Consider the following 27,561-nt stretch of genomic DNA (forward strand, 5'->3'; position numbering starts at 1 on the left):
ATTTATTATTTGTAGACTTTCGAATTATGCCCATTCTGACTGGTGTGAGCTGATACCTTGTTGTAGTTTTGATTTACATTTCTCTAATACTTAGCAATGCTGAGCATCTTTTCATGTGCCTGTTGGCCATCTGTATATCTTCTTTGGAGAAATGTCTATTTAGGGCTTCTGCCCATTTTTTGATTGGGTTGTTTGGGTTTTTTTTTTTTTTTTATATATAAAGCTGTATTAGCCACTTGTGTATTTGGGAAATTAGTCCCTTGTCGTCTCATCATTTGCAAATATTTTCTCCCATTTAAAATGACAAATTTTATGTGTATTTTACCTCACCGACACAAAACTTCAGAAATATCCCCTGAAGGGTAACAACTGGCTAATTTTATCACTGCCGATTTGCCCCACCCATCCCCGCCCACTCCCACCCAGGGGTTAAAAGTTGTCTTTTGTGCATAAGGGTTCCCAGATTTGGTTTGTAGAGATCTACCAGCTCTACTCCTACAGAGTGTGAACTCCACTCCACTGACTCGACCCAGTGCTCCAGGCTCTGCTCCAAGGATCCTGTAAGTCTGGGGCAACCCCTCTGCTGTAGGAGACTAGGTGCTGAGTTCAGATACTCCTAAACAGCCCTCTGCATCCAAGTGTGCAGTTGGGTCAGCCCAGCTTCAGCCTTAGGGTGGCAAGTGGATGAAAGCAGGAGCTGGGAGCTGTGTGTGTTTGTGTGAGAAGAGGAAGGGTGGGGGGAGATCGTATCAGTGTCTGGAGGCTCTAAGACTCATAATTTGACTGATGTTCAAATGACAGTAAAGACTACGCTTATAGAGGGTTTATGATATGTGGACCACTGATTTCAGTCTCCTGTGTACTGTTGGCCCTCTATGTCTGTGGAGTCCTCCTCTGCAGGTTGGGGGGTGGGGGGTGGCACTGTAAGGGACTTGAGCACTCGTGGATATTAGTCTCTGTGGGGGATTACTGTGATGATTTAATCCCCATGGGCTTTGTACATCAAGCGACTCTGAAACTCTTTCTACTATTTATCATTGGCAGCAATTTTTAAAAATGATGGTAAAGTACACATAACATGAAATTAACCACCTTAATCATTTTTAAGTGTATAGTTTAGTAACATTAAGTATATTTACATTGTTGTGCAACCAATCTCCAGAACACTTTTCATCTGGTAAAACTGAAACTGTGACCCCAGGTAACAATAATTCTCCATCCTCCCCCCACCCTGCCATGCCCCGCCAGCCCCTGGCACCATTCTGCTTTCTATGAGTTTGAGTACTTGTGTTGCTTCATAGAAGTGAAATTGTACAATATTTGTATATTTGTGACTGGCTTATGTGACTTAGCATAGTGTCCTCAAGTTTCCTCCATGTTGTAGCATGGGTCGGAATTTCCTGTCTTTTTAAGGCTGAGTAATATTCCACTGTGTGTATAGACCATACTGTGTTTATCTATTCATTTGGGGATGGATATTTGTGTGGCTTGCAGCTTTCAGCTTCTCTGAATAATGCTGCTGTGAACATGGGTGTACAAATACCTCTTTGAGACCCTATGTTCAGTTCTTTTGGGTGTACACCCCGAAGTGGAATTGTTGGATCATATGGTAATTCCTTTCTTAATTTTTAAAGGAAACTTCATGCTTTATCCACAACATCTACACCATTTTACATTCCAACTAACAGTGCACGAAACTTCAGCAGCAGCATTTGAACAGGAGGCGCACAGAGGTCCGGAGCAGTAAATGGCTTGTTCAAAGGCCCAGGGGTGGTGGGGGGGCCGAGATTCAAATCATAGTTTCTTGGCTCTTTAACTGCTTCCTCTAAACCAAAATGCAAAACTTGGGACTTCTGGAATATCATGGGTGGAGCCTCGTGATGGTAACTTGTGTTGCCTGGGTCAGCCTCGCCCTGCAGAGCCGTGCAGTGAGGAGACATTCCATGCCCCCAAAGGATAGGAAGTAGTGGTCCTGTCATTTCTGATTCAGAAAAAAGGTTAGTCCTCCCTCCCTGCAGGCAATTGGGAGGCTGCTCTGGTTTGATGCTTTCACTGCACTGGGCTAGAGTGTGTCCCTCCCTACAAATTCCATCTCATTCTGCCCCAACTCAGAGTTCCAGTTCCATTTCACACTGCAGGCAATGGCACAGGCAGCTATCAGGTTTCAGGATCCCTGGTATAAAAATGTGTGGGGCATGAGTTTGTTGGAGAATCCAAGTTCCTGCCCAAACAAACGAAAAAGTTTGGATCAGAGAAAGGTTTACTGATGGAGAGGGCTCCGCCCTCTTGAGAAGATGGGATAAGCAGGTTTATCTCAAATCCATTTTGCTGGTGAGCAGGGTTGCTAGGATTTTAAAGGTAACCGTGTAAAGGGTCTTTGTGATTTCAATTTCAGATTAAGAGCTGAGCTGCAGACTTCCTGGCACCATTTTGTGACTCAGTGGGTCATTGGTGATTGTGTTTGGCCCTGTGAAGCCAAAGAGGCAATCATGGTCTTGTGATCTCTTAACTTCTCTGTAGGACAGAGCAGAAACAATGGCTGAGGCATTTTATTGTTTACTTAGAGCCTATGTGACAGGTTAAGAATTTCCATTTCCAGTTGGCCCCCTGCTACTTTGTCTTTGTTTTTGTTTTTGTTTTTTTTTCCATCAAGGCCATTTAGCACTGCTTTTCCTTTGTGTCCATGTCCCATCACTTCCCTAATCAGTGCTGGTGGACCTGCATTTTGGAACTCCGGGAAGGCCCAGGAGACTTGAGCCTTTCTCTAGAAACTTGGGGGGCACAGAGGAACTTTTGTACCTGGGACGGTCCTGCAGGGTCCTGCGCAGTTTCAATCCCCCCTTTTCTTTGATACTCCTCAGTCCTGAAGGGAAAGGGGTGGGACAAGAGAGGGAATAAAGTTTTGGGTGGAGAGATCAACCATAAACCCATAAACTTGGCAAGGGAACTTGGTTTTGGGGGGACTTGCTTTCAATTTATCCGATCACTGAGCCCCTTAAACTGTCTCTTCACACACACGAAGGAAGGGAGGGGATAATGGCAATAATTTCCCCTGTTTTATGGAGGAAAGGAGGACAAAGCAGTATACAGCTTGTGCAAAATCAAAGCCACACGGAGCAGTGCTAGCTCTGAACCAGCAGGGCTGACTGATTTTGCTAAAAAGAAAAAATTAATCAATATTCTTATCCACTCACCTCATCCCAGTTAAGCAGCTGCTGTGTGCCAGGCACTGTGCTGGAAGCTTTTGCTTCTGTAGGGGTGGGAAACTTTTCTTGCCTGATCTAATAGTTAAATTTACATAAGACAGATTAACTAATTTCCTATGTATAGGAGACACAAAAACGGAGGCTCGAAGACAGCCAGGCAGTGGGGGCTTATATGCTACTACCCTGAGTGAAGGAGAAGGAGGTAGGGATCTGGGGCTTCAAAGGGGAGGAAGGCAACCCCAGGAAGGAGGGAAGAGCAAATGCTTGATAAATATTTGCCACTTGATGCAGACATATCCCTGAAATAAAGAATTGCCTCTCTTAATAGCTCTCTTCCTGGCATGGGCCTCATGACCTAGATTATTCTGAGCAGTTAAGGGAGAGGCAGAGAGCTCTCCCTGAGCCTGCTGGGTCTTGACTGCCTTCGGCTCAAAGCAACCCACATGCCAAAGTGGCACATCTGGGGAGACGGATTCCTTTCCCGCTCACTTCTCTTCAAGCCGCTCTTCCGGGAACTTTGAAACATGCTGAAAGTCTTTATGTTTGAAGAAATCAAAGCTCAGAGTTGGAGAACTTGCTCAATGTGTCCCTTTACCACCTGCTCCCCATAAGTCCGTTGCTCCATGGAATTTGTGTCCCAGGGCCACGGGTGGATGGACGTTCTTGATAGTTTTTTGTCCTGTTCTCTCAGCAGATCTGAGCCTTCTCAACTCCATCTAGAATGCTGTGTCAGGATGTTCTCCGATTCGGTCAGAAGCTGGTCCGCAGGCAGCTGCTGGAGCCCAGGGAGGGGTCTGAGAGTCTCCTGGCTCGTTGTCTGAACACCCTCGACCTGGTGGCCTTGGGTGTGGGCAGCACCCTGGGGGCTGGCGTGTACATCCTGGCTGGAGAGGTGGCCAAGGACAAAGCTGGACCGGCAATCGTCATCTGCTTCCTGGTGGCCGCCCTGTCTTCTGTGTTGTCTGGGCTCTGCTATGCGGAGTTTGGGGCCCGGGTACCACGTTCTGGGTCTGCGTACCTCTACAGCTATGTCACAGTGGGAGAACTGTGTGCCTTCATCACTGGCTGGAACCTCATACTGTCCTATGTCATTGGTGAGATGATGGGGTGGGGAAGGTGTGGGGGTTAAGGCTGGGAAACCAGGAGGGGGATTTGGGTCTTCAGTGATTCACCTTGTGGGGTGAAGTGGGTAGTAGTGGCAGGAAAACCCCACAAGTTCATTCTGTTTAGGTCTGTCCTGCTTTCCTTACATGACTGAACAAGAACCAAGAGGGAAAGGGAAGTGTAGGACGCGGGTGAGGGAGACAGGCTCATCCCTCACCACTGTGAAGGCTTTGCTCAGCTCTTGCCTTCCTGGCGTTTTCCTTTACCATTTGATTACAAATTTCAGCCTTCATCTCTCAGACCTCCCAGTCCCACTTACCCTGTTTTCTTTTCTGCACAACATTGTTCTCCTAACGTGTTAGCTGATCTATTTTGTGGATCATCTGGGTCTACTCTCTCCAACCCATGAAAAGAAATTCTTTGAGATTAGGTATCTTGTATGCTTCCCCCATCCCTGACAAAATACACCCCAGGGCACATGGTAGGGGTACGATTCATGTTTGTCAACAAGCATTCCTCCTCCTGCCGCTGCAGGCACCGCCAGCGTGGCCAGGGCCTGGAGCTCCGCCTTTGACAGCCTGACTGGGAACCACATCTCTCAGGGGTTACAGGGCACTTTCTCCCGGCATGTGCCCTACTTCCTGGCCAAGTACCCAGACGTTTTTGCATTTGCACTGGTGCTGCTGCTCACAGGTGACACAGGGGCAGACAGGATGGGAAGAGGTGGGTGTGGAAAGGGAGCTGGTATGGGGAAGGCTTTGAGAGGCGGAATGGTGGTGGGGTTAGGACTGGAAAGAAGGGCCTGTGATATGAGAGACAGGAAGGCAAGACACAGACCATTGCTTCCCATCCTTGGCAATACTGACAGTCTGGGCTGGACCATTCCTTGGTGTGGGGTGCTGTCTTGTGCATTTTAGGTTTTTAAAAAAACTCATTGTCGAGTGTTGAGTAGCATCTCTGGCCCTTCTCACTAGATCCCAGTGATTTATTATTTCCCCCTCGCTTTATTGAGATATAATTGATATACAAAATTATGTAAGTTTAAGGTGTACAATGTGATGATTTCTTAGATGTATATATTGTGGGAAATTCATCATCAGAAAATGTACAATTCAGTGGCACTTAGCACACTCACAGTGTCGTGCAACCATCACCTCCAGCTAGTTCCAAACACTTTCATCGCCCCAAAAGGAAACCCTGTACACATTTAGCTGTTACTGTCCATCCATCCACCACCACCAGCCCCTCAGCCCTGGCTACCACCTGTCTTTCTGTCTCTATGGATTTAACTGTTTTAGAGGCTTCACAAATCCATCTTTCCCACAGGAGTACTGGTTCTGGGAGCTCGAGAGTCAGCCCTGGTTACCAAAGTGTTCACAGGCCTGAACCTTTTGGTTCTCGGCTTCATCATCCTCTCTGGCTTCACTAAGGGAGACCTGCACAACTGGCAGCTCACAGAACAGGACCACAAATTGGCCACATCTGGATCCAATGGCACCTATAGGTTAGCAGGGTGCTCCTGCCAATAGCAAGGCTTGTGGGTAGGGAGTGGGCATGCAGAATGGGGAATATGATGTGGAGTAAAGAGATCTCAGCTGCTGGATCCAGGCGATGGGGGCACTAGGGGCCAGGACTTGAGGTATTTTTTGAGAAATCCAGTATGGCTGAACATACCTCACCTACGTTCTTCCTCGTTCCTTCTCTCACCGCAGCTTGGGCCCTCTGGGTTCTGGAGGGTTTGTGCCTTTTGGCTTTGATGGGATTCTCCGAGGAGCAGCCACTTGTTTCTATGCATTTGTTGGTTTTGATGCCATCGCCACTACAGGTAACATGGTCACTGTGTGTCCCATCGGAGGTTCAGGCACAGTTTGGGCTGCCTTTGGGAAGAGGGGTTGGTAGAAGGCTAGCCTGCTTTGGGAGGTTCAAGAGGGAGGCGGATTTTGTGCTTTCACCCCAGTGTGTTTTCCTTCCACCCATCCTGCAGGGGAGGAAGCCCGGAATCCTCAGCGCTCCATCCCCTTGAGCATTGTCGTCTCACTGTTCATCTGCTTTTTGGCGTATTTTGGCGTCTCAGCGTCACTCACCCTCATGATGCCCTACTACCAGATTGACCCTGAGAGCCCCTTGCCACAGGCTTTTCTCCATGTTGGGTGGGCTCCTGCCAGCTATGTGGTGGCTGTTGGCACCCTCTGTGCGCTTACATCCAGGTCAGTTGCAAAGCTTTTCCCTGTCTGCTCTCAGATTCGCAGGTATCCCAGCTCTTGGGATTTAGAGACAAGTGGTAAAGACAACTTACCCCACATAGACTAAGGAACAGAAGAAGCCCCAGTCTGTCCTGCTTCTCCACGTCCTCACATGTTTCCATTTTCCCTTCCAGCCTCCTGGGTGCCATGTTTCCCATGCCTCGTGTGATCTATGCAATGGCAGAGGACGGGCTCCTTTTCCGGGGACTCGCCCGGATCCACACCCGCACACACACCCCCATCGTGGCCACCTTGGCTTCTGGAACTCTTGCAGGTGACTAAACAAAGCCACTCCTTCTTTGATCAATTTCCTTAACATGGGTATTTCTACTGATTTCTCCCTCCCTCCCCCAACCACGTTTGTGCCCTCTTTCTAGGGGTCATGGCGTTACTCTTCGAGCTCAGTGATCTTGTGGACCTCATGTCAATTGGGACCCTTCTTGCCTACTCCCTTGTGGCTTTTTCTGTCCTTGTTCTCAGGTGAAAGTCCACTGCATCTCAACTGGGGGTCTTGGCGTCTTGGCAGTTGATGGGGAGGTGACCCTCTTCTGCCCTCTAAATGTCCTGCTATGTTTAATTTGGGAAGAAGATGGGTTAAACTGTGTGTAGGGTGAGTACGGGCCGCTGTTAATATTGCCTTAATACCTCTAACTCAGGTACCAGCCAGACCACAGTTTAAGCAGGAATGAGAACAAAATTGAGATGGAGCCTGTAGTTGAGGAAAATCCTTTGGAATCTGTACCTAAAGCAGGAATCTTAAAGACTCTAAAGAGTCTGTGTGACCCTATCAACACCAGCCCCACTCTGAAATCTGGCCGGATTGTCTACGGATGTGCCTTACTGCTTGGTGAGCAGCGGGATGGCTGTTTGGCGGTGTCCTGACGTTGACAGGAGCAGGTGGGAGTGTGTGTCTTTGGCAGTGGAGGCACAGTCTTGGAGACAGAATGGTCCTTTGTGATGTGGGCAGTTCTGCTGGGGGAGGGGTGTGACCCAAGGCCTGACACACCGGCTTCTGGACTTGACCCTGTTCTCCTCCCACTGGACCCTGCAGTTCTCCTGCTGACGGCCCTGAGCCTGGTGCTGGCCCAGTGGCCCCGCCGTGTGTTCTCTGGAGACCCCGTCTGTACAACGGTGGCTGTGCTGCTGCTGGTGCTCAGCGCCGGGGTCACTGTCACCATCTGGAGGCAGCCCCAGAGCCCCACTCCTCCTCCCTTCAAGGTAACTGACTTTAAATGACTAAACCATCCACCCTGAGTGAAGGAAGTCTGCACATTGTGAGGTCTCAAGTATCTTAAAAAATGTTTTTATTGAAGTGTAGTTTACAATGTTAGTTTCAGGTGTACAGCAAAGTGATTCAGTTGTATATATACATAATACGCACTTTTTCAGATTCTTTTCCATTATACGTTATTACAAGAAATTGAATATAGTTGCCTGTGCTCTACAGTAGACCTTGTTGTTTATTTTATATATAGTAATGGGTGTCTTAATCTCTAACCCCTGATAGGTCGGAACTATCTTTGCTGGACTAGGGAAGGAGGGGAGGTGCTATATATAACCGGCGGCTTCGGTGCTTTACACACCCAGCCTGGGGAGGCGCTGGCTGCACAGTGTGAACAGGCCTGGCGTCCCCCCCCCCCACGTGGAGGAGGGGGTCTGCCTTTGTGATGTTCAGGGATTAACTGCCTTTGCCCGCAGGTGCCTGCTCTGCCTGTCCTTCCACTGCTGAGCATCCTTGTGAATGTTTACTTGATGATGCAGATGACCACTGGGACTTGGGCCCAGTTTGGCATCTGGATGGCAATTGGTAAGTGGGTTTCTGGGATAAAGAAGGCCTCTTAAGTGACTTAACCCTCTTCCTGTTATATCTCTTCTGAACTGTCAGATGCCATAGGAGGCCTGTTGGGCATTTGTAAGTTGGAGAGTGCCTATTCCCTCATTGTCTCATTTCCCTATTAGGATTCACCATATACTTTGGATATGGGATCCGACACAGCTTGGAGAATAACACTGATCCACAGCCTCCAGCCTCCAACTCACAGACTCTTGACAAAAACACCCCTGGTGATGAATTAGCTTAACCACAGGAAATAGATGCTGTGTGGAATCCCTCCGTACACTGGATACCGGAGGTTTCTTCAGTGGGACACTTGGAGCCTCTATGGAGTGTGAAGGTGGAATTCATTTAAAGCTCTGTATTTATTGCCAGTGGACAAAATGACTTTAATGGTCTATAATTTTTAAGTAAGCTTTTAAAAGCATGATATACATACAGAATAGTGCATGCTTCCGAAGTGTGCAGCAAGGTGAAATTTCACAAAGATAGTACAGTAAGTTAACCAGCAACTAGAGGAAGAAATAAAATACTAACCTGCACATAAGAAGCGCCTTCTTAGGACTTTTTCCAGCAAAAACAGAGATTGCCACGTGGGAAGAAGACACAGGTAACTAAACACTGTGTCAAGAGTTGCACTGTGTTTATTTTTTTGTGGTTTGATTCTCCACTTTGATTCATCTTCTTTAATGACATTCAATAAGTCTTTGCTATTATTTCCAAATAATCTGTGGGAATTATTCCTAAATGATTTAAAATTTTGATGCTGTTATTTTTTTCTTTTGTTACTGGTGAAATAAAAGTTTTGTGTTTATTTTAAAGTTAAAAAAAACCCCTAAATACACATAGTTTTAAATTTATTATCATAGCTCAGCAAAGGTAGAATACAAATAAAATAAAATAGGGAAAATGAATGACTTTAGATTAGCACATTCATCCTTCATTTTCAGGATGATAACATCAAACGGTGATTCTTAAACTTCCTGGGTTTTTTTTTTTTTTTTTTTGGTGGGAGGAGGTAAGTAGGTTTATTATTTATTTATTTAGTCATTCTTAGAGGAGGCACTGGGGATTGAACCCAGGACCTCTACCACTTGAGCTATGCCCTCACCCATCTTACTGGACTTTTGATACCTGCGTATTTCCACTGGGATATTTTAATCCACATCTGCCATCTTCATCCATTCATTCTTTTTTTTTTTATTATTAAGGTATAGTTGATTTACAACATTATATTAATTTCAGGTGTACAACACAGTGATAACAGTCTTGTTATAGATTATACTTCATTTAAAGTCATTTATTCCCACGTGCTGTGCAATATATCCGGTAGCTTGTTTTATACCTGGTAACTTGTACTTCTTACTGCCCTACCCGTTTGCCCCAAGCCCTTCCCTCTCCCCACTGACAACCACTGTTTTGTTCTGAGTCTGCTTCTGTTATGTTCACTTGCTATATTTTTTAGTTTCCACATATGCGTGATACAATACTTCTTTCTCCATGTGACTTTTTTCACTTAGCATAATGTCCTCCAAGTCCATCCACGTTGCTGCAAATTGCAAGATTTCAATTCTTCAACGTTGAGCAGTATTCCTTCCTTTCCTTTTCTTTCTATCTTATCACATTTTCTTTATTCATTTATACAACTGATGGACACTTAGGTTGTTTCCGTATCTTGGCAACTATAAGTAACGCTGCTATGAGCACTGGGGTGTGTGTATCTTTTCAAATTAGTGTTTTTTTCTCTTTGGATATATAGCCAGGACTGGGATTGCTGGGTCATATGGTAGCTTTATTTTTATTTTTTTGGAAACCTTCATACCGCTTTCCACAGTGGCTGCGCCAGTTTACATTCCTACCAACAGTGTGATAGGGTTCCTTTTTCTCCACATCCTCGCCAACATGTGTTATTTGTGTTCTTTTTGATGATGGCCGTTCTGATGGGTGTGAGGTGATACCTCATAGTGGTTTTGATTTGCACTTCCCTGATGATTAGCTAAGTTGCTGATCTCTTCACTTCAAATGCACTGTAACAGGTAACTGCTTCTTCTCTTTACACCGCTTCAGCTTGCAGAAGGTTTCACGGGAACACTGCCTTCGCGTGGCTGGGGAGACCTGTAACGGCCTTGACTGTAGGTTAACACACATTCAGGAGAAGACTGGGAGAGCTGTAATGAGGCGAAGTTGTGCTGAGGATGTGGTGTGATTAAATTTAGTTTATTGAACAGTTTAACATTGTAATGTTTCAGCTTAAATATTTATCTTCATCTATCATTCACTTTTACAAAATTTTCTCTCAAACATTTCTCTGACAGTTATCTAGTATTTTACTCAAAAGTTACATTCTCAGTGAGACTGTCCCTGGATATCCTGAAAAAGAAGATCTTAAATTCAGTAGACACTTCCCATCCCCAGCTCCTCACCTCTTCTGTTTACCTGGAGGCCTGAAGCACAACTGTACTCTGTATGTCTTCAACATCCACAGAGGTCCCACCTGTGGGCCAGTCTGGTTAGCTGCAGCTGAGTCTTCTGTCAAAGTATTTAAATATTCTATTTTTTTCCCTTTATTTGAAATTTCAGTTGGCTGGGTCACTCATTACATAATAGTTTAAAGAAAATGAATTCTGTCTAATGAAAGATAGACTGTTCCTCCAGCACAACCATGTATTACCAGATGTGGAAGTTTTCAATGGATTTTTGCATGAATTTTGCTTCATACTAATACTGCAATAGTCCCCACACCCTGCAAACAAACAGACAAACAGACAAAAAAACAGACTCCACAGAGAGTCAACAATGCAATTTTCACTAAGGAGCTCCCCAAAATAAGAGGCAGTGCTTTGGGAAAAGTGCATATGTCACGGGAAGATTTTTAATTAATGCTATAAAACAGTATATTCTTACAAGTGGGAATGCTGAGTCAAAGACACACACACATTTAAAAATTTTGACAAATGTTGCCAAATTGCAGTTGAGAATAGCCCTGTTTAAACATAATGACAGCCACATACGTAATTAAAAGTTTCCTAGTGGCACATTAAGAAAGCAGAAAGACAAAATTAACTTGAATAATATACTTTATTTAGCCGAAAACATCCAAAATGTTATCATTTTGACATGTAATAAAAGTACAAATTATTAATGAGATATTTTACCTTCCGTGTTTCCAGTCTTCAAATCTCAGTGTGTATCTTGCACTTCCTTTACCACCTGGCCACATTTCAAGTGCTCAAGAGTCTGTGGAGCTATTTGTTACCATATTGGATAATGCTGATCTAGAGTTTTCTCCCATGCTCGCCTTAGTTTAGTGCAGTAGTCAGGTAAACTCTAGTCCATAGCTCAAATCTCGCCTGTGGCCCTGATTTTGTATGGTCTAGAGGCTGAGTGTTTTTTATTTTTAAAAGGCTATTAAAAAAAGTAAAGAGGAATATGTGACCCAGAGCATATGTGACCTGCAAAACCTAAAATATTTACTATTTGGCTCTCAACTGGAAAACCTTGGCAATCCCTGTTCTGGTATAACTGAATGTACTCAGGTTTACTGTGTTTACTTGCAATGTTGACATGTTCAAGTTTCCGTGCGTTTGTGATGTTTCACCACCACCACGCACACCTAGAAGAGACTGGAAGCATCTCTATTGATCTTGGACTTCTCTGCAAAATGACTTTTCCCCCCGTCATCAGTCTAGCTAAAGGTTTGCCCATTTTGTTGATCTTTTCAAAGAACCAACATCTGGCTCCGTTGATTCTTTTTATCATGTAGAAAAATTCTCCATTTCATTTTTCTCCACTCTAATCCCTGTTATTTTCTTCCTTCTGTTGCTCTTGGTTTAGTTCGCTCTTTCTCTAGTTTCTTACCATGAAGAGTTAGTTTACTTACTTGAGATCTTTCTTCTATTTAAATGTAGGCATTTACTCCTATACATTGTCTTTAAAGCATGGCTTCCACTGCATCCCGTAAGTTGTGTTTTGTTTTGATTTTCATTCCTATGTATTTTCTAATTTCCCTTATGAGATAAACCAAAGATAAGCACTACTTCAGCCTGATTCTGGACCCTCTGCTAGCCTCCACAGGGCACTCCTCTGGGTTCTAACCACACTGTCATCTTCTGTGCCAAGGTTCTCTCAATGGCTTTAGCAACAACCCTACATCTCCCAGGCTATACTCATGGACAGCATTCAAGTCCTCCTCCAGCTCTCAAAGGCTCCTCTTCTGGGCTCTCCCCTTTTCTCCAGTCTCCCAGGACCTGTCTGAGCTCTAGCTGATCACTCCCCATGTACCAGGCCCTCCCATGCCCATCAGCTTTTCAAACTCACTCCCATGGGCTCTAGCCTTCCCTCACCCACAGTCTCAGATTCCTCACCATGGACTCAAGTCCTTTCCCCAAGACAACACACTCCCTTCACTCTAGGAGTGACCCTCTTAAGACAGCTCAAGTCCCTCCTAAGTCTAACTGCTCCCTCAACTCCTCCAGGACTTGTTCCCAGGCTCTGGCCCCTTCCCTGGGACAAGCCCACTTGCCTCCCTCTAGCATCACCTCTGTATTGCTGCTGCAGGACCTCCAAGACTTGCAGAGGTCCACTGTGCTGGTTCTGTTCCTAAGAGGCCATGTTTGAATATCCAACAAAGAGACAACTTGTATACAGTTGTAATGTCAGCCTTTCTGGCAAGTGACCAGTGACATCACATGGTGATTTTATTTTGCATATTCTTGAGGAGCAATGATGTTTAACACATCTTCACTTACTTACTGGCCATTTGGTGATCTTAAATGCTTATGTAAGTCTCCCCCTACCTCTTAACTGATTTGTCATTTTATTAATGACTTGAAGGATTCTTTGTAATTTCAATGTGAAACCTTTGTCAGGTGTATGTTAATATCACCTCCCACTCTGCTTCTTGCTTTTTCACCAACTTCATGGTGTCATTCAATGATCAGAACTTTGTACTTTTGATGAAATCCAACTTAATAATTTTTAACGTTACATTTAGTGTCTTCTGTGTGCTAAGAAGTGCTGCCTACCCCAACGTTGTGACGGTAATCTGTATTTTCTTCTAGAAGTTTGTTAAGTCTTAACTCACTGCACCCACAGGGGTTTTAATAATTTACTAACAGCAATGCTACTAATAATGAGAACAACAACAGCTAGTATTTATTGAGCTTACAAAATACTCCAGATACACATTCAACAAGTGTACAGGTACCAAACTCATTTAATCACCACAACAGCAGTATTAGGTAGGTGTGATTAGCCCCACTTCACAATGCACAGGGGTAACAGCTAATTTCCCCAGGTCTCAGGGAGTAAAGAGGTGGGACGGTGATGACAACAGGTAGGGATTGTACCACGAGGAAAGGCTCTCCCACTTATGTTCCATCAGCAGAGTTTTACCCTAGAATAAACCTGAACTATGATAGAGATGAAATGGTACCGGACAGTTTCTATGCATTCATTAAACTAACCTATCCAGTAAAAAGTCACTACAACTGATTATGCTGTGATCAACAAGAAAAGGCCACTTCTCCGTTCTCCAAATTCACCTCTGATATGACTTCTGGTACTCTACAAGCAGGAAGGAGACCAGTAAAGGCTTTGTTATGTTACATTTTATCACAAATTTTCCTCATGTTGTGGAAGAAATGAATGCTGGACAGAGGCCACCGTGCGTTCTTTGTACGCAAAAGGTTTTTCAACAGTATGAAGTCTCTGATGTTCCTGAAGGTGGTTTGTGTGATTACATGCCTTTCCACATTCCTTACACGCGGAGGGTTTCTCACCGGTATGAATCTTCTGATGCTGTGTAAGCTGATGGCCATGACTGAAGGCCTTCCCGCATTCTTTACATCCATAGGGTTTCTCCCCTGTGTGAATCCTCTCGTGTTTGACAAGGCTGGACCCATAAATAAAGGCCTTCCCACATTCCTTACACTTGTAAGGTGTTTCGCCAGTGTGAATTCTCTCGTGCTGAGTAAGGTGATAGCCACAGTTGAAGGCCTTCCCACACTCTGCACATTTATATGGCTTCTCACCTGTATGGATTCTCTCGTGTTTCACGAGACTCGAACCCCAGCGGAAGGCCTTCCCACATTCCTTACATTCGTGAGGCTTCTCGCCGGTGTGGATTTTCTGATGCTGAGTGAGATAATTGACGCGAGTAAAGGCCTTGCCACATTCTTGACACTCATAGGGCTTCTCACCGGTATGAATTCTCTTATGTTGAACGAGGCTCGAACCACAAATAAAGGCCTTTCCACAGTCCTTACATTCATAGGGTTTCTCACCACTGTGAATCCTCTTATGCTGAATCAGCTTATACACACGGCTAAAGGTCTTGCCACAGTCTTTACACTCATAGTCTTTCTCACCGGTGTGGAATCTCTGATGCTGAGTGAGCTCATCGCCGCGCCTAAAGGCCTTCCCGCAGTCTTTACACTCATAGGGCTTCTCGCCCGTATGGATTCTCTTATGAATAACGAGGCTCGAACCCCATCGAAAGGCCTTCCCGCAGTCCTTACATTCATAAGGTTTCTCGCCAGTGTGGATTTTCTGGTGTTGGGTAAGTTGATTACCCCAACGGAAGGCCTTTTTACATTCTTTACATTCATAGGGTTTCTCGCCAGTGTGAATCTTCTGATGTTGAGTAAGCTGATAGCCACGACTAAAGGCCTTCCCACATTCCTTACATTCATAGGAATTTTCCCTATTGTGAAGTCTCTGGTGTGTTCTGACAGAGGCGTTTTCTCTGTAAGTGGGAGCTTTCCCACAGTTGATTATCATTTGATTGAAATATCCCTTTTGAGGGGCCTGTGGTCCTTCAAACTCACCTTCAGACATCCAGGCAAAGCCAAGGGATTTAGTTTTTCCATTTGAGTTCCGTTTGGAAAAATTTATCTCATAAATGCCCTTGTGTGTAGGTAAACGCTTGGTCTCATATGGTGATTCCAAATCTGGAAAAAAAAAAAACCCAAAAAAACAAAACCCCAACATATTTTGTTTCCCTTTAAGAAAACAAAAACAAATCTAACCACAAGCCAAAAACTTCTTGATTAGAAATAAAACTTCTCTAATGGGAAATATGAATCACCTAGGGCTCTTATTAAAATGTAGCTTCCACATGTGGCACCACAATACTTGGTGAAGAAACACTGGAGAGAGTCTTGCTAAAGTCAAACAAGAAAAAGGCACTGACTATTAGCCCTACTGTTTACTATCAGCTGAAACAATTAAGCAAAAGAAATTAGAGGGATAAATCCCAAAAGTGAAGATGAAAAGGAGTACAATTTGTAGATGTGGTGATGAACCTGGAGAACCAGGAAAATCAAATACAGAACTGCTGTAAAAACTAGAAACAGATAGTTGGATAACTATAGAATATATATGTGTGTGTGTGTGTGTGTGTATTCAATTAATATAATTAAAAGTAATTCTGGTTACAAACACCTAACATTCAAAAGCAACCAAAAAAGACAATGTGCAGAATGAAATTTAATAAATAAATTGTGGGATCCTTCAGAGGAAGTATTTAGAATAATCTGAGCATCAATAAGGGACTGCAAAATACCAAACATGTTTAAATTCATGAGTTCACAGATAATAAAAGATGGACTACAGTTTAAAGAATTGTTACAGTGAATAAATGAAGAGGCCATGATGGAATGTCACCATCCTGAACCCCTAATAAAACAGCGAATCTAGGTACTGTCAGTGACTGTAACAGCACAAAAGGAGACATAACCAGATGTTGCTTCATGGTGGAAGAACAGAGCACCCAGGGAGCAGTATCACCAAAAAACAGATGCAAAGAAAAGGAAGAAAGCACGGGAAGCTAGGATAACAGCCAACTTTCAGAAACTCTGAAGGGCGCAGGGTCGTGTTACCTACGCCCTTGCTACTCAATAGGGGTGAAATATAAGAAGATAAACAAATGGAGAGGGGAAGGGAGTGAATTAAAGTTCAAGGTGGTGACGTTTTCCTCAGAGGCCTTGGGCTTGGTTGGGACCTGTGTAGGGAGCCCTCCAAGCACCTCAGGTGCAGCTGCTCCCTGCCCAGCCGGCCACCCGTGGTGATGGTGGCCTGCCCTTGGCCAGACGGCTGTCCCTCTCCCCTGCACTGTCTTCGTGTCTCTTCCCTTTTCCCTCTCCACCAGCAAAGCTCTCTCCCTTGCTTCCATCAGACAGTCGTGTCTGGCTTAGAAATGAGATGTCCTGCTTTCAAAAGAAGAAGTGTCACATGATGTAGAACTTAGGAAAAATTGTTGGCTCCAAATTTTTTGACTGAACTTTAGTCAACCGAAATGTCAAAATGATAAAGACTTCAGAAAAGAGAAGGGTTGAAGGACCAACAGGAAACCAGATGGGTAGGGAAAAGAAAACTTCTAGAGGCAAATAGAATATGGCAGTTGAGAGTGTGGATTCTGGGGCCAGAATTCTTAGGTTCAATTCTTGCTTCTGTCTCCTTGGCTGACCAAGTCACTTTGTGCCCCTGTACACCTATCGACGAATTAGACACAACTGTTCCTGTCTCACAAGCCTGTGAGCATGAAATGTGTTTATACAAACACACACGAGTGCTTAGAATGCTTCCTGGTACAGAGCAAGCACAACAGTAACTATTCACATCAGGGTTATCATTTGCCAATAGAAAAGGAAGAAATTTCCTTAGATGTTTACAAGATGTTACCATCCAATGTTTAACTCAAAGTTCATGGATTGTAACTTCCAAGCTCAGTTCAGGTACAGTGTGTAGGAAGTGGAATACGCTCAGTTTGGTTTGACACACATTCTGTTTCTCAATCCACTTCTACATCAAACACAGAAGCTGGTTTACTGGAGGAAATCAAGTCACTGTGTTGAGCTGTTTTCCCTAGAGGAGGGTCCCCGAAGTACCATCAACAGCAATTTGAGCCACTTTTTCCTCTCCCGCCCCCAACACTCGGGGGCGTACTATATTTCACTACCTTTTCACTCTACTAATAAAATCTCCTGTTTATATCACACACACATACACACCCCCCCCCCAAAACCCAGCAGTTTGAGTGTGAATGTAAGGTCATAGCATGAGGCTTGGTTTCTTTGAAAATGGTCATGAAATAAATATTCTAATAAAATAAATAATTCTAATTAATTCTTTGGTCACTAAGGCAATTACAGGAGGGGCCAGAGAAAGGTGGGAAGGTCACCGACGGATCAGGAGACCCTGGTGTGTGCGTAATGCCCATTTCCAACTGGACAAAGCTCAGACCGTTCCCTGGGCACAGGCAGAATGAAATTCAATTCTTTTCTTGAAAGACAGTCCTCAAGTTCACAGGGGAGGGCGCTGACACTCCAGGGAGCAGAGTCTCAGTTCCCTGAGGCAGGCGACTTACCCAGCGAGACCAGGTTACTGTAGTTCTCCAGCATCACATCCCAGTACAGGTCCCGCTGCGTGGAGTCCAGACACGCCCACTCCTCCTGAGAGAAGTCTATGGCTACATCTGAGAACGTCACCAAACCCTGAAAGCACAAACCCACACGTCCCCGATAAAACGGGAGGACAGAGTTTCACGAGGAAGGAAAGGAGAGGCAGGGCTACGCTCTGGGTTCGGGTAGACGCAGCGAGCGACTGCGAGCCTGTCCCGCGGGCGGGGGCCAGTGAGGACGTGGCCATGGCTGAAACAGAGCCCCTACACGTTCCTGGAGAGCCGAGCCCTACCGCTGCAGGGAAAACCACTACGCCCTGCGGAATTCATCACGCCAGCCCGTCAGGAAACGGATAAAACCATCCCAGCTTGCCTCCCGTTCGCAAGCCCAGAGCCTGCTACCTGCCTGCCTCGTAAATTCTCAGCAAGTGTGGATTCCTACAACTTCCTTTTCCCTTTAAGGGGAAAGAAAAAAAGACAAACCTCTCAGGGCTTGCTTTCCAAATCTAATATAAAATCTTTTCTCTTAGAAAACAGGCTTTGCACCTTTGAATTTTTCAGGCGTCAGTTCACCACTTTGCCAGGTTGTCTTTTAAGCATTCTTTGTGATGACAAAGGCATTTTTTTATTCCATAATACAGACAGATTAGATTTCATTATTACAGTTACACACTTAGGTTGAGTAAAATGTCTAAGGTTTTCCCCGATTCCAGGAGTATAAGATCATTTATACCTTTGTACAAAATAACCTTACCTGGTACCACCCACCAGCCCTGCCGTTCCTTTGTCCCCGATTTAGAGGAAACTGGTATCAAATGATTCAGAAGCAAACAGACAGGTCTGTTCAGCAACGAAATTTATCCCCCGTGTCCCCTGGTAAGGACACGACCTCTAAGCCCAGAGGCCCCAGTTACTCTTGACAAGAGTACGTAGGAGATACCGAATGATTAGCTCAAGGGTTAAGTGAACATGAGCCACAGAGGCGGGCGCCAGGCTATCCGGCATCATTACTCGTTGGAACAGGCAGCGCCGGGAAGTGAGTACTTAGGTGGGACTCGCCTGGGCAGGAGGCTTCACGCTGTTTCATAGACGTATCCACAGTATCACATTTCAAGAAGGAAACAGAAATACACACTTACGCGGGCCATAGTTTTAGACTTCAAGGTCTGATCAGTACTCTTGGGGTTTCCTTTACTGGAGACACAAAATCCAGAGAAGTCCAGATCTAGACAAGGGAAAAAAGGCATTAAAATAAGTGCTCCCCAAATGATTTAATACAATCTTTTCACTCCTCCACCTTTGCTTCGAAAGAAACCCCAGCTTTTTGACCCACAAGATCTGCATATAAATGCATCTGGAGAAGATTAAAAGGATTCTGGGAAAAAAAACAAAAAAGCTCTCCCTGAAATCCCAGGAAATGCTGAATAGACAGGGCAGAGGAGCTTTGATTTTTTTTTTTTTTTTGCCTTGAAGTCAGATCCAGACATTTTAGCAGGAGGAATCCTGGCCAGCTCCCTACTAGGGGCTATGAATAAAGAACTTGGCCTTGTCCAAAGAGATATGTGGCTTTGAGGGCTCAGCTTCTGAGAGGTAAGCTACATCACACCTGATGGGAACGTCTTTGTTCTGGGTAGGGACAGGCTGGGGCCTGGCCATGCCAGAAACACCAACCAGGTAATGGGAGCGGTGGGAGGCTTTGGGTCATAGGGGATCAGTTGACTTGGGAGATTGAGATTAACGTCTGGGCAATGAATCAATCAATCTAGTCTATGTGATCCATCAGTCGTGCCTACATGATGAAGCCCCAGTGAAAACTCTGGACACTGAAGTGTGATACTCTGAGTGATTTATCACACATCGATGTCGGCAGAATAATGAGTCCTGACTGCAGCGAGAAGATGCTGGGAGCTCCGTGACGGGAGCCCTCCTTGACCTCACCGTGTGCGCTTGTTTAACCTTGACTGACGTTACCTGCGTCCTTTCACTATAGTTAACTGTGACCGTGAGCAAAGTGGCTCTCAGTGAGTTCTGAGTCCTTCCAGTCCTAATTATTAAACCTGAAGGGGGTTGAGGGAAACTCTTGGATTTGCAGTTACCGTCAGAACTGAGGGTGGTCTTGTGTGGAGACTGTGGCATCAAACCTCACTGTGAGGCTGGCTAAGTCTGGGAAGAGGGCGGCGGCTTGGACCTGAGACTGGCTGTGTTGAGGGTGCTGAGTCTCACTGAGAACATCCTGCCCCCTTTAGTCACACCACTCAGGGTGGAGAGGGGCTGCACCATGCAAACTCAAAGCTCCTCTGGCCTCTAGATAGGGTGATGTGAGTCAAGACAGAGCAAGTGGACAGGGTGGAGAAGGAACTTCCCAGGCAGCGTCTGGGTCCAGGAAAGCTGACTGCAAAAATACATGTTTTACATTGCTGTTGTACTGGTTATTAAATGCTGAGTTAATATACAACAAGTTTCTTCAGTAGAGCACAGGGAACTATAGTCAGTATCTTGTAGCAATCTATAAGGAAAAGAATATGAATATGGAACAAATATATGTATGTTCAGAGAACACTTAAATGGGACACTTTTTAAAAAAATTGAGATAATTATACATTTATAAGCAAGAAATTATACAGAGAGATCCTGTGTACCCTTTTCCCAGTTTACCCCAATGGCAAAATACACTGCAAACCTATAGGAAAATATCACAGCCAGGACATTGACATTGATACAATCCAGCAGTTTTATTCAGGGTTTCCAGAGAATCATTTAAAAAAAATGAAAAAAGTAGAAATATAAATATCTCACAGTAGAGGGTAGATTAAATAGATTATGGTCTGTTATAATGGCATAATATATATGTTCCAGTAATGATATTGATTTGTATTAACTGAGAAAGAAATTTAAGATGAATTACCAAGTGGAGAAGGTATGTTTAAAAAGGTGTACATAATTTGGGACAAGAGGTCTTGGTGAGGTTAAGTACAAGGCTCTGTGGTCTGACTTTAGGATGTGAATCTTTGCTCTGACAGTTACTAACCTCCAGGATCTGTTCCCCTGCAGGTAAGACTCGGATAAAAACTGTACCTACCAGGTATGACTTTCTCAACTATTAAGACGATCATCTACATAAAACACAATAACATGTAATAATTATTTAATTCAAGTTAGCTGCTATGATTTAAGATCAATAAGATTATACATCCCTCTGTTTTTGTAAAACAAACTCAAGCCTGCTGTTTCCCCTTTTCCTCCTGCTAAAATACGTACTTCTCAAACCTGCTGTCCATATAATCACTGTTAACTAAAAACTTCCAGAGCCTCTTAAGAATGAATTCTTTTTAATTAACAGTAGCAAAAAAAGTCTAAGATAGATAAGGAGGAAGTATTCCCTCCCCATCAGCAAAAAGAGGGACAGACATGGTTCTACATCAAAAATCCAGTTCAAAGAATCTAAACTGAGAAGATGCCAAATTGAGAACATTAGTTAAGTGGTTGAATCTTGTCCTTTATGTGATACCGAAGATTTATGTGAACATTTTAAACTGTCATATTTTGTCCATATCCGCCTATGGAAATGTTACTTGGACAGTCCATTTATTATGCATTAGTGATCACCGTCATGTTCTGTGAAAGAAATATTAAAGTCCTAGAAAATCAAACTTAACAAAAAAAATTTTGGGGGGTAATTCTATCTATCTATCTATCTATCTATCTATCTATCTATCTATCTATCTATAGATTTAAGTCCTGGGGATTTAAGTCCTAGAAAACCTAACTTTTAAAATGTATTTTTTTTGGGGGGGGTAATTAGATTTATCTATCTACCTATTTAATGGAGGTACTGGGGATTGAACCCAGGACCTCATGCATGCTAGGCACGTACTCTACCACTGAGCTATACCCTCCCTTCCTAGAAAAATCTAACTTTGAAAGCCTGTCTTTCTTGATAATTTGTTGCCATGGGATTAGTTTCAAATGATGTCTCTCTAATCCTTTAAGGTGTAAATATGTGAGAGATGTTTTTCAAACAAGAAGGGAATCATTGGCACACCTCTCCCCTCTCTTCCTGCACACACGTATAATGTTGGCCCTTGGCTGAGATGGAGTCTTTTTACAAACTAAGATCTGGAGAGTCTTTGGCTCATTATAGACCAATAAGCAGGATTCAGTGCTCCAGAAACAAAACCACACACACATGCTTAGAGGGAGAGGGGAAGACTGGAAAACATACACACCAAAATATCAATATTAATTATCTCTGGAAGGTACAGTAATGGGTAATTTTGTGTTTCTTCTTTATAAGCTCCTTAGAAGACTGGATTTTTTTGCAGCAGGCCTGCATTAATCCCACTGTAAGAAATATACCTGAAGATAATTCCAAATTAAAAAAAATTGACAAAGAAAAGGACCACAGTTATGGGGGGCAGGGATGTTGCAGTTACTAAAGACAGGCCTGTGGTAGGTGGAGTAACAGTCTCCCTAAGACGTCCATGTCCTAAGCCTGAACCTGTGAATATGTTACATTACATTAAAGGGGAGTTAGGTTGCAGACAGACAGAGCGTGGACTGTGATAAAAGTGGTAATTTACCTCTGTGATCTTCCACCCCCAAACCCATAAACACAGTCTAATTATGAGGAAAACGTCAGATTCCAGTAGAGCAGCATCTTAACGAAACACCTAACCAGTACCTCTTAAAACTGTCAAGGTCATCAGAAACAAGGGAAGTCTGAGAAATTAGCAGAGCCAAGAGGCTCTTAAAAGGAGACACGACAATGAAATGTAATGTGGTATCCTGGATGGGATCCTGGAACAGATGAAAAGCATTATGGAAAAACTAAAGAAATCTGAATAAAGCATGGACTTCAGTTAACGATAATGTTTCAGAACTGGCTAATTGCAACTAATCCCCCATACTAACATGAGTTCTTAATAATGGGAGAAACTGGGTGCAGGGTACTTTGGAATTCTCCGTACTATCTTTGCAATTTTTCTGTAAACCTAAAACCATTCTAAAAAATAAAATCTATCAAAAAAAGAAAATCAATATTCAATCATACATTGCCCACGAAGCATCAAATATTTAACATGTGACCTTTCACAAACCCTGCTCTAGATCCAGGACTCATACTCAAAATCAAACCATACTGCTTCTCATCGTTCACACAAAAAATGTAGCTGAAACAAACTGAAACTGTCAGACCTCAAATAACACCTGGCTAATACAACAAATTTCTACTTATTGATTACAAAAAAAAAAAAAAATCCCTGCCTTTAATGATAAAGATCTTTGCTCAAATCCTACTTTTCTTCTTTTTATTTTTGCATTCTTTTTTATTGAAGTATAGTCAGTTTACATTGTTATGTCAATTTCTGGTCAAACCCTACTCTTAAAAGCCTCATAAAGCTGATACCTTTGTGATTTACTAAAATGATCAAACCTTCTTTCTTAGTGCATTCTGAAGGTCAGCCCTGTGGAAAAGACCAAAGATACTTAGCATTTGATTCCACCTAAAAATTATTATTTTCCCTTACCAAATCACATCCCAGAAGTGCTAACATTAACTTCCCAGTAGTATTCCTCTATCCTATGCAGATTCTCAGAAGCCCACACAGGAGGATGTAAACAATTTGCCAAATGAGTATGTAAATATTCACTGGAGAGGGTTGGTCAGTGGGGAATACTCTGGCGAATATACTGCAGGACTCTCGGGGAGAAATTACTGGATAAGTCATTACTAGGAAGGACACTTTGGGCCAAGGAAAGCACATATTCTTAAACGCTATAAACACAAATCATTTACTGAACAAAAAAAATAACTTACAGGAACCTTGATCTTAAAAGGTGTGATAATTCTTCCTCCTCAAGATACCTTTTCTGGAGGATCGCTGGCCTGGAGGAAAGAGGAGGACAGAATGAGACACTAGGGCCTTTCTGGTGCACAGACAACATCAGAAAATATTCCCTAAGGACACCTTTTCCCATGTCTTATCTAAAATCAATCAGAAATCAGAGGGCACTGAGATCTGAGTATTTCAGATTCCTGGAGACTAGGCTCTAGTAATTGTGGTTCCCCCACCTCCCAGGTAAGGGGCCTCTCCCCTCCAAAAAATGAATATTATTCTTGAGGCTTTTCCATCCTGTCACTCAGGAAGCTTGAATGGAAAGCACCTTCAGCTTTAAAATTGCCATCTCAAGACGATGTCTGTGCCGTTCTTGTTAGTCATCGTCATTACAGGGTTCAGGCTCTGACCTCCCTTTGGGGCTGCTGTGCCCAAACAAGTACAACATGGTTGGGCCGTGAAGGCAGAGGGAGCAGCAGAGACATCGGAGCTACAGGTTACACTGTCACACAGCCCAGTGCTGACTCAATCCGTGGCCACGTACCCCAAGCACAATCCCGCACCTGTCACAGCCGAACAATCGTACACACTGTCATGAGGTACATCTTGGCTCTGTCACATCGACTGACGCCCACGCCAGAGACACGGCGAACGGCTCTGCTAACCCCACAGAAATGCAAAAGCACATCTCACAGCCACAGAGACACAACTGGGTCCCGCCACCCACGCAGACCCCACACGCATGTAACTCACACAGAGCAGAGTGGCGGAGTCACGCTCACACGCCAGCGAGGCACAGCCCTGGGGACGGGGCCCCGCTGCGTCCCCACCACACACAACAGATAAGTGCGTCACCACCACAAAGATAGGGCCTGTCGCCCTGACCGACGCTCATGCGCACACCTCAGTCAATGCACACGGCCGAGCCCGTCACACACACACACGCACACACACACACACACACACGCTCGCACTTCCTCCGCAGCCGCTCCCGCAGCCAGAGGCCGAGGCTACCTTTAGGGCCTCCTGGCTTTCTCCCTCACCACCATCGCTGCGGCATTCAGCGCGTGTTTCCTCATGGGATGCTAATAACTCACCGCTTGGGGCCCAACCATCAGCAGGACGTTAGGAGGGATCGTAAGCGTTGACGTTAACTCCGGACAGCGTCACCAGGAAACCAGAGCTTGGGGGGAAAAAAAACCCTTTGCGCAGGACGAGCGGCTCCCAGCATGCAACTCCGCGCGCTCCTGACGGGGCCGTGCCCCAGAGCCCTCTGGGAAATGCAGTCCAGAAAACCGGGAATCCGCGGAGCTGAAGCGTGCTGGCTCTGTTTCCCAGCATGCAACTCCACAACGGCACTAACCGAGCTGTGCCTCAGAGACTTCTGGGAAATGTAGTTCGCGACTCAGTCCGCAAGGCTTTCAGAAGGCCTCTCTCCCTGCGGGGGAGGACCTGTTCCTCCACAGACGTGAGGGAATATAATTCAGAGTAGCAGAGTTTATAAATGCTGGGACCCCTGCTAGGGCATAGGAGCTTCCCAGGGGAACGAAATTCTGAAGACGTGACCAGAGCAGGAAGCTACTGTATGTTTTCGACCAAGAACGGATAAATTTGTGAAGTACTGACAGGACAGTGGGCTGGTGGTAGTTCCCTTAAAGCTGCTAACCCCGATCTTCAGTTAATGAGGTTGGTTTGGAGATTCCTCTGGTGCCATCTGTGGGCTGGTAAGAGTCTATGCGCGTTAAAAGAAGAATTTATTTCCTACCTTTCAACAAGGAAGGGGAATCTTCTCTGTGTTTATAATTTCTTAATTGCCTTCAGCTCAAAATAATTTTTATGTCAAAGAGACATATTTTGGGGTGACATACCTGGTTTCCTTCACTTACAGTATAGGCGTTGTTGTCACCGAGGAAGGCCATGAAATCTTAACGTATGTGTTCTCTTCGTCTATCGTGTAGTTTTATACTGTTTATGAATTGGTCTAATTTAGGTCTGTTGCTGTGAGTCAACGGTACTCGTATTTACTTTTTAAGGTACCTACTATGTGACAAACTTTGTGCCAAGTTCTCGCTCCGTCTTACTAACACCTCTACCATGAAAGAGCTCTATTTCCAGACAGGTTAACCTGTCTCCCATAAGAGTTTTGTTATTTTAAACAGATTTACATATCTTTTTTTTTTTTAATTAATAGACTTTTTTTAGAGCAGTTTTAGGTTCACAGCAGAATTGAGCAGAAAATACAGAGTTCACACATATCCCGCCCCACCTACACATATATACTCCCCTACCCTCAACATCACTCATCAAGTGTGGCATATTTGGTACAATCGATGAACCAACATGGGCACATTATTATCAACCAAAGTCCATAATTTACTTTAGGGTTCACTCTTGATGTACATTCTGTAGGTTTTGACAAATGCATAATGACATGTAGCCACCACTATAGTGTCATACAGAATAACTTCATTGCCCTAAAAACCCCTTGTGCTCCATCTATTCATTCCTCCTTCCCTCCCTCTCCCCAAACCCCTGGAAACCATGATCTTTTTATTGTTCCTATAGCTGTGCCTTTTCCAGAATGTCATTTGGTTGCAATTGTACAATTTGTAGCCTTTTCAGACTGGCTTCTTTCATTTAGTAATATCTTTTAAGTTTCTTCCATGTCTTTCATGGCTTAATAGCTCTTTTTTTTTTAACTGCACATATATTTTTTAATTTACATATATGTACTGTTCATTGTTTCTAAGAACGTTTAGAGCTTTAGCTTTTTAAACTTACATAGTTATCAAAGGAATAAAACCAACCACAAAATAAGAATTAATTAAAAAAGATACATACACCCTGCTATTAACAGCAACATTATTTATAGCTGCCAAGATATGGAAGCATCATAAGTGCACATCAATAGTTGAATAGATAATGAAGATGCAGCATACATTATGTAAAGGAATACAACTCACCTATAACAAAGAAGGATATTTTGCCATTTGCAGCCCTTCATTCCTTTTTTTTTTCCACTTCCAAAACCAGAATTTTATAACTGGCAGAAACGTTTCCATTACATCAAAACCAACAATAAACCTAGAAATAAACTTAACCAATGAGGTTACCCATACTCCAAAAATGGAAATGACACAAAGAAATGGAAAGATTTCTCATGCTCTTGGATTGGAAGAATCAACACTATGAAAATGGCCACACTTCCCAAAGCAATCCACAGATCCAACGGAACCCCTGCCAAAATACTCACAACATTCCTCACAGAGCTAGAACAAACAATTCCAGAATTTATAAGGAACCACAAAAGACCCCGAATAGCCAAAGCAATCAATCTTTTGTAGGTCTTTTTCCTTTTTTCTTTTTGTTCTCTTTTCTTATGGTTTGATGACTAGAGAAGGTCCTTTAACATCTGTTGTAAACATTTTACTTACCTTCTAATGGGACCAAGTGAAACACAGAGGCGTTTAACATAAAACAGTGCTCTCAGTGTTTATGAATTTTTGTGTAGAGACGGCATTTTCCATTTTAATCTTTTCTTTTTTTATTCTAATTGATTTACATATTATATTAGTTTCAGGTGTACAGCATAGTGATTTAATATTTTTATAGATTATACTCCATTTAAAGTTATTAAAAATATTGACTGTATTCCCTGTACAGTATATCCTTGTATTTATTTTCTACATGATAATTTGTACCTCTTTTTTTAACATTTGAATTTATTTGTGAGTTTTCATTTTATTCTTTTTTGTAGAGGGGGGAGGTAATTAGGTTTATTTATTTACTTTTAATCGAGGTACTGAGGATTGAACCCAGGACCTTGTGCATGCTAAGCATGTGCTCTACCTCTGAGATATACCCTCCCCCCAATAGTTTGTACCTCTTAATCCACTACCATTATCTTGCCCCTCGTGTATTACTCTTCCCACTGGTAATC

General features: G+C 43.7%; 2 protein-coding genes and 1 long non-coding RNA gene across 4 annotated transcripts in view; 2 read left to right on the forward strand and 1 right to left on the reverse strand.

The window, feature by feature from the left end:
* Positions 1 to 3,927: 3,927 nt before the first annotated feature.
* On the forward strand, positions 3,928 to 8,634 carry LOC105074475 (cationic amino acid transporter 3-like). The gene is made up of 11 exons (XM_010962050.2): positions 3,928 to 4,300; positions 4,845 to 5,003; positions 5,637 to 5,814; positions 6,023 to 6,135; positions 6,295 to 6,517; positions 6,688 to 6,827; positions 6,931 to 7,033; positions 7,210 to 7,400; positions 7,605 to 7,771; positions 8,252 to 8,360; positions 8,513 to 8,634. Exons 1-11 carry the CDS (start codon positions 3,928 to 3,930, stop codon positions 8,632 to 8,634), a joined length of 1,878 nt encoding a protein of 625 aa, XP_010960352.2.
* A 2,812-nt stretch (positions 8,635 to 11,446) lies between these two features.
* Positions 11,447 to 24,857, reverse strand: ZNF331 (zinc finger protein 331). Its single transcript, XM_010961830.3, has 5 exons — positions 24,719 to 24,857; positions 23,603 to 23,671; positions 18,927 to 19,012; positions 17,755 to 17,881; positions 11,447 to 15,337 (listed from the first exon to the last, which is right to left on the reverse strand). The coding sequence occupies exons 3-5, from the start codon at positions 18,933 to 18,935 to the stop codon at positions 14,001 to 14,003; spliced, it is 1,473 nt and encodes a 490-aa protein (XP_010960132.2). The 5' UTR covers positions 18,936 to 19,012; positions 23,603 to 23,671; positions 24,719 to 24,857; the 3' UTR covers positions 11,447 to 14,000.
* Positions 24,858 to 24,958: 101 nt separating this feature from the next.
* The window catches only part of LOC123618802 (uncharacterized), a 59,943-nt gene continuing 57,340 nt past the window's right edge, over positions 24,959 to 27,561 (forward strand). For both annotated transcript variants that reach the window (XR_006727261.2, XR_006727260.2), the window contains exon 1: positions 24,959 to 25,345. This is a non-coding gene — a long non-coding RNA (uncharacterized LOC123618802). The remainder of the gene's footprint in view (positions 25,346 to 27,561) is intronic.

Source organism: Camelus bactrianus, chromosome 9 (assembly GCF_048773025.1).
Source record: "Camelus bactrianus isolate YW-2024 breed Bactrian camel chromosome 9, ASM4877302v1, whole genome shotgun sequence".
Taxonomy (NCBI): Eukaryota; Metazoa; Chordata; class Mammalia; order Artiodactyla; family Camelidae; genus Camelus; species Camelus bactrianus.